The sequence below is a fragment of the Hippoglossus hippoglossus genome, chromosome 12, assembly GCF_009819705.1.
Source record: "Hippoglossus hippoglossus isolate fHipHip1 chromosome 12, fHipHip1.pri, whole genome shotgun sequence".
NCBI classification, from domain to species: domain Eukaryota; kingdom Metazoa; phylum Chordata; class Actinopteri; order Pleuronectiformes; family Pleuronectidae; genus Hippoglossus; species Hippoglossus hippoglossus.
Genome location: NC_047162.1, coordinates 3086223 through 3097130, shown reverse-complemented (window position 1 = coordinate 3097130; position 10908 = coordinate 3086223). Strand labels below are relative to the sequence as shown.

Below are 10908 nucleotides of genomic sequence, written 5' to 3'. Positions count from 1 at the left end.
CAGATAGTCGATGTTGAGAGTTTGCGCATTCACTTTGTGAATGAATGAATTCAGTATTTCTGTAAACTTGTGGGTCCATCACTTGTGAGTTGACAATGAGGCCATCGATTGTCTTTGACTAAAGGCTTGTTGAAAAAATTCTAGATATTATTTCTCCAGGCTGGGAGACATTCTTTTTTCAGGTTTTCCATTTGTCTACAGAACGAGATACCTCAGACATGCTTTGTGGGATTTTCTTCAAGTGTTCACTTGAACTCAAAGATAAACTGGTGGTCAAAGGTCAACGATGTCACAAAACATACTTTAAAATAATTATGACAAATTTAATAGGATAAATGAAGTGATGACATTTTACATCCTAAGGGTTGAAGGTCAGCTTTATGGTGACGTCAAAATGTTCCATAATTCAACTCCATGACTCAGAAACCGAAGAAAATATTGTGAACCTGGTTCTGATACAGTAAGAAGAATTTTGTTTGTTATATTCAGCACTGGATTAATATATACATGTATAGGTTGCTCTAATACACTCATTCTCAAGAGGGTGCAATTGTATCCTGGGCAGCAGTTACCACCCCTGGGTAAAATCTAGTAGTTTAAATTGTTAAAGCAGCACAAATAATAAAAAAAACAATGTTATGATCAAATAAAATATACAGTATTGTTCGTTAGAGGAATGTAAACACGCAAATAAAAACTTGTAGCTACAACAGAAAACTAGTCAGCTGAGCAGAAAAGTCAAAATGGAAAAGAAAAAGAAAAAAATTGCAATAAATTGAAGCAAAACTAGTACAAACGGACGCAAAGTGCCCATGAAGAGATAAAATAAGTCAAAACAGATGAAAAGCTACTACAAAAAGAAAACATGAGCACAGGCTACTACTTGATAAAAAGACCAAGTGACACTACTTGCCAGAAACACAAGATGGTACAACGGTGGCTAATATTTGCACTGGGTCAGTAGGATTCGTCCTCTGGGGAACATGAACATGCAGAAAATTTCAGAACAATCCATCGTGCATAGATCTGATAAAAGGACACGTACCCATGCTGAGTTACCGTCCAATTGGTTTTATTCCACAGTGCAGACAATGGTAGAGAGAGTGCTGGGGTCAGAGGTCAGATTTCTGACTGTCTGAACTAGGAGACAGCAGCACCACTGTATCATGTGTCTAAGTCACTGGTGTTAATTATTTCAGCGTTTTTAACACTGTGAACAACACGTAAAAACTGTAACACGAACTGTAAACGGCATTTATAAGCAGTATATAAACACTACATAAATAGTTTTTAACACCATGTGATGTTTTGTAGGCGGTTCAGTATCTTTACACAGTATATAATATAATGTGTACACTGTGTAAAGAGCAAGTTGATGCTTTAAAACTAAATTATATAATATAAAAGATGGAATTATATATGAATCAAAACGTATAAAGAATTCAATAATCAATTTTAAACGTTTATAAACTCATTAATATTATTTTGAAATGTGTCAAAAACCTATGTAATGTTATGTTCTATCATGTATTACTAACTTTTATCTAAGTGCAGATGCTTTAATACTGCAGGACTTTATCCAAAATAAATACATTTTTAAAAGTGTGCTTATATATAACGATTTTCGGCAAAAGATAAATGGAAAACACACTTCACTTAGTCCAAGACCGGTGGTGACACATGTGTTCTGACCTCTCTTCACTGGTCCCCTGACAGTTAACTTTAATATGGGTTACAAGGTAAACTACTATTCAGATATTTGATCAAGTTATATGTAAAGTGCTTTGTCACTACATACTACAATACATGTTAACTTATAAATCAGCTCTTTTCCATAACCACTCTCTGTCCCGAGACATTGGACAAACATCTTCAAACCATTCTCTGATATTCTTTACATCAAAATAGAACCTGAAGCGGTAACTATTCTGTAATATGTTTTGAGCAGCAAGGGAGGGAGGGTGGTGTGTGTGTGTGTGTGTGTGTGTGTGTGTGTGTGTGTGTGTGTGTGTGTGTGTGTGTGTGTGTGTGTGTGTTTATTAATACTGGACAACACGTGTTATATCCTCTCTTGCCTTGTATTTCTTAAATGAAAATGTAGACTGTGTCCTCATGTCGTACAATTAAAACCATTCTTTATTAAAACATACTTGACAAGAAAAGCATTAAAACAAAAAAAATTAACACATTTTACAGTGGATTGTGTTGGACCTGTTGCCAGGCTCCAAGGCTAGCAGTTTCCCCCTATTACCAGTCTTTATGCTATGCTAAGCTAACCAGCTGTTCCCTGTAGCTTCATAATGAGCCGAATAGTGTTGATCTTTTCATCTCACTTGCGAATTTCCCAGAACATCAAACTATTCCGTTTAACTGTAAATAAATCACTTTCATAAATTGTAAATATTTAGATTGTATTTTTATCCAAAAGTGGCAATAATTGCAATAATCTCAAATATAACCAGCAAAATGTTTTGGATATACGTTTCATTAAACAGTGAGGACGTAAAGGCTGCATAACTGCTTTCTTATTGTTAAGCATGAAGGTTACGTAGTTCCAATCTGACTGAACAACATGCAACAGCTTGTTAAATAGAGCTGCTTTAATCGTGGGGTTTTACTTTTTTCCATGCACCCACCGCTGAGTGAAAAAGCAGCTTCCAGTTCAATTTCAAAGGTTGTGTAAAATACTGCAGTTTAAAAATAGGTACAGTAGGTCCTATAAAACCCTCAGCAGTTGTTGTAAAGAGACAGCAGAGGTCGACTGTAGCTCGGACGCGACTGTGGGTGGAGCGTGTGATGGTGCGGACTGTGCTCCTGCTGTGACACTGGTTATTTGGAACAATAATATTGCACTGGTTAAAACTAAAAGCTTCCTGTGTTGGTCCGTCGCCTCAATGGCCGCCAAAGTGACAAAATAAAATGCTACATATTTCTCAAATGTATTTCACCTGAAATTTTCCATAGTCAACATCATGATCTTTAGGTAAATAAATAACTCTCAACCATATAGGTCCTACATATACATCTTTACACTATGTACACAGACACATACATGGCTCCAAACGGGGAAACATTCAACTCAGCAGCCAAACGGCTGGAGGGGACAAATGTGTTTGTATTTAAAAGTTGACCCTGCACCTAGTCCACAGCACGACAGTGACTCAATGCAAAGGTCAAAAACAGCTTATTATCCATGGTTACAGAGACTCCCTCAATCTCTGCCCTCAGTTAAAGGCTTTAAAGACAGACTCAAATGTTTTACTTTCTCAGACATGGACAGTATCAGTTTAAAAAGATGTGGTCATCAAAATCCCCAAATGGAGAAGCTCTCAGTACAGACACATCGTCCCCGTCCGACTGAAAGCTTTGATACAGTCAAAAATCAAGACACAGGACAAAGGTACCGTTTTGACAAAGGTGGACAGGTGCACGTTGGTTTTCTAAAATCAATGGGAATTTAATCACACGGGTTTGTTTTTACCAACATGACCAAGTGCAATTAAAAAGCTTTAGCCCCCGCCTGCCTCAATTAACGGAGTCATAACTCAGTCAAATCTGAACATACATAATACTCATATATTTAGATTCATTCTGACTGAGATCATTTATCTTCGTATGTCCATCCATCTGCACAGATGTCATCGGGGGAAAAGACGCTCCTGATACCTTCAGGCTGTCTCAGAGTCTAAATACTTGTCTGTTCACTGTTTGGCACATTTACTTTCATCTTTGTCACACACTGACAAAATGTACAGACGTGTGCGTACCTGCACATGCAGTTTACCCTGAAATAAATAAAAAAAAGTGTCATACAGAGGTGTAGCAACATGAGATGGTAACTACAGTATATTTCCATCGTAAACTAGTGCAAAATAACAACAATGAGGTTACGCAGTTGATTAACTACAGTATTAGAGAATGATTTTGGCTTCAGAGGCGGGTTGAAGACATCACAGATCACACAGAGTGGAAACAGACCCACCCGTGCGCAGTGTGGAAGTTGAGCATAAAACAACAGCATATTAACGGAAGAGGACAAGAGGGCACGGCCGCTCCACACATTCATGGGTTTAAAGGACAGCTCACAACTTCTGTCTGCCTTGAACACTATTAATGTGCAAATTTAAACCAATGGCTGCTTATAAAGAGGGACACTATGACAGCTCGTTCGCCCCCCTGGTGGTTTGCTACAGTATTGGTCATAAACGCTGCCCCTCTCCATGTAAGTGAATGGGACATGGGTCAAGCTAATAGTCAAAGTACATGTCAAACAAATTTTTCTCAAAAATGGTTTCTGTCATTTTAGGTAGCTCTCATTACACTGTTCAAGTTTCTGATAAGTTTGGCTTTAATTTGTCATTTGATGTGACAAATAATACTCATACTGATCCTGTCCTGAAGGGATGGGGACAAACACAGTCCAGAGACCTTCTCTGTGTATTCAAAAGATGATTTTATGTTCTCAATGCACTGTAAACATTTTTTGCATGAAACACCAACTGTGAATTTGTTCCCCATCACTGGCATAGAAACTATAATCATGAGGAATGATCACTGGAAGAAAAGCTGTTTCATTACCTTATGTATTCACCCGTCTGTTTATTTCTTGGTTGGTTTTTGAGCAAGATTACACAAGAACAACTGAACAGATTTCCACGAAACCTGGCGGAAGGATTTGGTTTGAGTCGGGGAAGAAGCCATTCAATTTTGGTGCAGATCCGGATCAGGGGGCAGATCCAGAGCGTTTTTTTTCACTTTGTTTAACATTGCGAGATCAACGTTCTTCCACATTTTCACTGATTTCTCAGGGAATAATTCATGGATTTCGATAAAAAGGATCAGGCATGTTTAGAGGACTGATATTTATGACTGTGTGGAATTTGGTGCAGAGTGATATTCTAGTTGCTCAGACAGACTTGAAAAACTTATCCTGTACAAGCAAAGGTGGCATGAGGGGAAAATCTGACAGTTTTGTGCACATTGTGTTTTCAGAGGTGTGAAGAGGCTTCTTCATCTTCTTCTTCGTCCCCTTTGAATGAGAATACACAGTTCAGCTCAGTAGACAGAAGCAACAAAAGTAATGTTTGAGGACACCAGTGATTTCCCCCCCCCCCCCACATTTACCACTGAAAGAATCGTCCTTTTCAACTTTCATGCTGAATCACTTCCGGCCAACTCGTCGGCCCATTTGGTAAAAATACTGAAACAAGTCACAGGTCTGTGTGAGTGAAAGTCCTGCCTCCGCCTCCAGCGAGCGTCCAGCCTGAGAGGAAACTCAGGAAACACCAGGTCCATCCTGTTTGATATCGTGATATCGAGCAGAAAGAGCGAGAAGCCGGGGGGAAACACCACACGAGTGTCTACCAGCAGCAGCAGCACATGTGGGAAACTTTAGAGGTATTGCAAGCAGATGGTTATATAAAGGGATTGTTGCTGTGGACTGTACAGAGTTCCGCTTGTTGCTTTAATGGTGCATGCCCTTCCTGCTACTTCTGTGGAGTAAGTGTCTTGTTGGATATTAAGGCCTTGGGCGGCCAGAGGCCACACTGAAAGGGAATTATACTACAGAGTCTCACACTCGGCTCAATGGAAACTGAAGCGAGCAGTTTGACATAAGTGAAGTGAGAGATGAACAGTTTTGTGACCGAGACAAGACGTACTTTCCTCTCTGATACAATGTTGTTTCTGCTCTCAAATTGTGAAAAAAGAATCAAAATGATTTTATCTTTCACCTTTTGTGGCATCTAGCTCTGCAGGTCTGTGCCCAGGCTAAGAGATGTCAGTCTCTGCTTTCACACCAGAACAACAGCTGAGGGGATTCACCAAAAAAAAACTTTTGAAGCTGCTTAACAATGTGTTGAATGACCATGTGGGGTTTTGTGTTTGTCTTGTTTTTTCATTACCTCCAGCAAGGAGGATATGTTTTCGTCTGTGTTTGTCTTTTTGTAGGCAGGATTACACAAAAACTACTGACTGATAGAAGTGGTGTGGGTCAAGAAATAACCCATTAATTCTTGCTGTGCATTCACTTTTCATTTTCTTTAGTGTTTTCCAACATTTTCATTGATTTCTTAGAGAAATAAATCTGGCATGTTCAAGCAACTGATATTTAAGAGTGAGTGCCAGTTGGTGAAGATCCAAATAAAAATTTGGATCTAGTGAATTTAAATGCGGTTTATTAAATGGACTGTTGGCAGAGGTCTACTGAGTGCCTTTCTAATTTCAGTATTTCATATTAAAGCTCTGAATGTTTACGGAGGGAAAAACATAAAGAGACTTACACTCATTTTGCAGTTTATTAGACATGTCCAGGTAAAGCTAATCTAGTCTAATACAAAAGTAAATCCTCCCTTTAAGAAGGTTGTATAGGTTCAGTTGGTTCAGTTTTACAGACGTAGTGATTCACCTGTGCGATCAGTTTGTGATACTTTTGAATTGTACAGTGTGATACAGAGAGGAAGCCTATTTCTATTATTTTGTCCACCCCATTTATACCAATGAGGGTTTGTTAATGTCAGAAACAGTTGTGATTTTATGTCAGTGTTGTCTACAGCTTTCTCTGCTGCCCTCAATTGGCTAAAAATAATAATGCTTTAAAAAACAAATGAATCCCCTCTCATTGGGATCATTTCCTCAGTGGAGTCGTTCCATTGAAAAACCGGACAGAGACAGATATCTCACATTCTGGACAATTACAGCAAAGCTCTCTGTACGGATGAATACCACAACAGGTCAAAGTGAAAAATACATACAGAGTTTAGTAATTTGAGAGACCCTAATCTTTATTTCTCACATCTCTTCTTGCCTTCCTTTTCTTTGTGTTTTTGAATTGTGGGGCGACTCTTTCCGCCAGTCAACGCTGCGTTTGAAACGTGTCGCTCAGCTGACAGTGGGACAGAAACAGAGGTGAAGGTCATCAGCTCGTTGCCATGGCTGCCCAAAGCCGCGCTCAACTGTTTGAAGATGAGTCGGGCTGCAGTTCGTCCTGAGCTCATGAGTGTGAATGCTTGGGCATGTGTGTGTTCGGGAAGTGGGGAGGGGAAGGGGGGGGGGGGGGGTCCCGTTATACGAGAATAATTTAAGGCTTACAATATTTCTCTTAATCCTTCCATTGTCATTTTTCAATAGTTAGTGACGTATCCTATAAAAAGTATTACTGTAAAAGAGTCATGCTACAGAATCGTCTTTTGTTCGCTGGATCCCACTTGGCCTGATTAGTCCACTCCTCCTGAACAGATCCCTTAGTATCCTTCCTTCCCTTTTCTCCTATCCTCATTCTCTCCTGACCCAATCAGTGTGTTGTGTCTGCTACATCCCTCACCTATCTCTGATTTCTAAAATACAACCTCTCCCTGCACTTCTTCCCACTTCCTCTCCCCCTCTTCATCCCACCTTTGACTCGTCCAGAGATCATGGTGGCCCAGGCCTCTGACACCTCAGCCCCTCATTCGAATCATTTAGGGCCGAGTAGCCCTCCGCTGCCCTCCTTGGTGCTCCCGCTGCGGCCCCAGCACCCTGCAGCTATACTCATACTTCTCTGGGCTCCTGCCGGGACCCCCCGATCGCGCTCCATCTCGCACTGGCTCAGTGTACGCTCAGTCCGGCCCGGCTGGCTGGGGGAGGCCGAGCCAGCTCCCCCAGGCTGCTGAGAGGAGATGGTGCGAAAGATGTGGTTGCGTTTACGGAGGAAGTCGCCTCCGGCTGCACCCAGGCCGAAGCTGCTCTTGCGGAGGACCATGCGGGTGCTGGTGGGCTTGGCGGGACGAGACCTCTGGTTGTACTCCAGCTGGGACAGGTGGGCAGCATAGCCGTCCGAGATGAACTGGAAGAAACATGATCAGTCAGCTTTGGTTTTATAATCCCTACAGACAGCTAGAAAACCACCAATACACACGATAATAATAATTTTTAAAAAACTTATAATAACTCATATCCTGTCAAAAACAGATTATAATAAAAGTGTGGTCACACAAGTACTACACACATTACTCATCACCCCTCAGATTAATCCTCTGACCCTTTGGAGGGGCCCTGCTGGGAAACATTCCACCTTACAGGAGTACATTATTTATTAGTAACTCGTCCTCAGTCTAAGCACCCATTACACTGCTAAGCTCCTATCTCATGTTCCAGCTGCACATTTGATTTTCTTTTGTCATGGGAGTCAAAAAAGATGTTTATTAATAATTTATATTTGAAATGGTTAAAGGCCTCTAGTCATGCTCTCACTGTCTGCTGCGTTGTTCTGCAGTAAATGTGAGCACATGAATGTGACTTCCTGACAGGATTTATTCCTAACCTGACACTGCTGCTGCATTTTCTTTGTGGGTCTTCCCACTATGTAGATATTGAACGGAGGCAGCCCGATAGACGTGTACACCGAGATGTCCTTGGTGGAGCCGTAGGCTGCAAAGATCCTCATGTGGGCCTGATCGGAGAGGAAGGTCCGATTTTAGAGACTTTCAAGTGATTATAATTATATCACTGCATCAGACACACACCGCCGCGCCTCTCTTACCTCGTTGATAAGGGATTTGAGGAAGTTGGCCTTGTGTCGCAAGGGGTCGTGAACCAGGCCGTCGCAGAAGGAGACGATGCCGTGAGGAAAGTTGTGCTGAGAGAGCCAGGCCACCACGCGCTGCTTCTGCATGTCAGGACGACCCGTTACATACACTATCAAATAGCCCAGGTCCTGCCAATACCTGGAAATGATAAAGATGATTATGAGTTCATGCTGAGAGGAATGGATTCAACAAGAGCAATTTAATGATATCTTGATTTGTGTAGCACCGTTCATGCAGCGTACATACAATAAACAGCATTCAAGTGATTTTAAAAAGAGAAGTCCTCATTCATTCTGATGAGTAATCACTAATATATGAGAGTACAGTTATGCCATGCTTTTTGAATTCTAAAAGATACAGGTCTCCAGTGTTTGAGAAGTTGTGTGATGTGATCTCTAATTTTTTTGGAAAGTTTTTTGTAATTATTTTAAGAGGGAATTGGAATATCTGACCAATTGGTAACAAAAGCATTTCTATTCATTCTTAGTCAGAAATGCTCTGATTTAAGCACTACACCTAAGATGAAAAAACTGTTTAGCTAGATGTGAGTCAAAAATCACCCCAAGACCAAATCTGTTTGGAGAGAGAGAGCAAAACAAAGAAAATGCATCTCATCCCTTCATATCAGAGTCTCTTATTTTGAGTATTTATTTTACTCATCCAAATAAGACAGTAATCAAAGAATGACAACAGATAATCCTGAACCATCTGAATAACAGTGATTACTGTGACTGATAATCTTGCCCAGATGAAGTATGTACAAAGAAAAAGAACGGGGCCCAAATTGCTTCCTTGAGGAACTCCATGATCAATATCAAGCTTAAAATATTGTTACATTTTGCATCAGCAACACACATCGACTGCAGATTTACAGTCTCCCCTACAGGGAGTCCTGATCCTTACCTCACCACATCCACAGCTCCAGCTCGAACCTTTGGGTCGCTGCCCATGATAGACACACTGGCAGCAAATGACCCGTCAATACTGAACACTACAAACTCTGTCCCCCGTGGTAAAATCGTTAGATAACTGTCTGCAGATGTGTGGTCACCCCTGGTAGAGAAACAGCAAAAGGGTGGAAGAGAGAGATGGAAAAGAAAAGTTAAGATCAAATATCAGTGGCCACATCTCCTGCTGGGCCCAGGACAGCCTGCACTCTTTGTGGAACATACATTCATTCTACAAATTATTGATGCCACCACAACCCAAAGGTTGTTGTCTGTGGAAGCTGCTGGAGTACTCTGAACCTATTTTCATGTTTATAAAAGCAGCTTTAGTTGTTGTGCTTTGTAACATGGGAGTGTTCTCTTGACAGAGCCATTAGAAGATGGGTTGACTGTGGTCTTAACAGGATACATAGTCAGCAGCAGAAATTTTAGTCTGTCGTCATCACCTACATGGGTTGCATCTACCTGACATTGATTGGTTTGTAGATGGGTGTGAATCTGACTTGTTGTCCCCTCGCCTATTGTATTCGCTAACTTTGTTGAATTAAGTGCATCAAAACAGTCGACTTCCCCTCCGCTTCCTCTTCATTTTCTCCTTCTATTGTTTAATGCTGTTGCACCTTCCTGCAATTGGTCCAAAAGTCCAAACAATACCCCAAAAAATTACATTCTGCAAATGATCGGAATTATTTTTTTTTTAATGTGAAATAACAATGATTTATCGTACCTGACCACCATTTTGACAGGATACACGCCAACAGTCAGCTTTTTGCTCTCAGGGATGACATAAGAGACACGTCCACTGCTGTTAGTGAGCTCTGTGTTAAAGCACACCCACTCTCCAGAGGGAGGCTGGGTCATTATGTGGATGTCAATCTGCAAGAAAAAGAAAACCACAAAGATCTTTTCAGCACAACTCTGAATTGCTGAATGACCTTAATGACACAGACGATGACTTGATGACATAACTGGTGTTTTTTTTTCTGGTTCATCACAGCTGAGTGTGTCATTACCTTCTCTCCGGTGAGGGTAACCATGTCCAGAGGGCCGTACATGAAACGACCCGTCACCATCTGGGCTCCGTCCTCCGTGAACACAGCGTCGTTCACGCGATGGTTCGCTGTCACGTTCTGAGACAAAGAAGAGGGCAAAACAGGGAGCACAGCTGGGTTTTCAAACTTTTACCTTTCCAGTTTCATTCATTCATTCATTCTTTCTTAAAACGCATCTTTTTACTGACTAAACAAACAGTTTCAATTCATAATTTATTCATAATTTCATTTATAATTTACACTATATAAATGTAGAACAAAGTATTAAGATACTTTATTTACTAATACTGCAATATTTCTGAAAGCAAACCTTTATCCTTTGATCATCTCAACACTGTAACAGTT

At 40.8% G+C, this 10908-nt stretch overlaps 1 protein-coding gene across 3 annotated transcripts in view; it reads right to left on the bottom strand.

The window, feature by feature from the left end:
- Window positions 1-7378: 7378 nt before the first annotated feature.
- The window catches only part of LOC117772152 (membrane-associated phosphatidylinositol transfer protein 2-like), a 50026-nt gene continuing 46496 nt past the window's right edge, over window positions 7379-10908 (bottom strand). For 2 of the 3 annotated variants that reach the window (XM_034603102.1, XM_034603101.1), the window contains 6 exons: window positions 10525-10641; window positions 10239-10387; window positions 9468-9617; window positions 8519-8702; window positions 8300-8428; window positions 7379-7822 (listed from right to left, as the gene is read on the bottom strand). In XM_034603102.1, coding sequence (XP_034458993.1) covers window positions 7454-7822; window positions 8300-8428; window positions 8519-8702; window positions 9468-9617; window positions 10239-10387; window positions 10525-10641 — 1098 coding nt within the window. In that variant the 3' untranslated portion in view covers window positions 7379-7453. The remainder of the gene's footprint in view (window positions 7823-8299; window positions 8429-8518; window positions 8703-9467; window positions 9618-10238; window positions 10388-10524; window positions 10642-10908) is intronic. The other variant, XM_034603100.1, reaches the window with a different exon arrangement.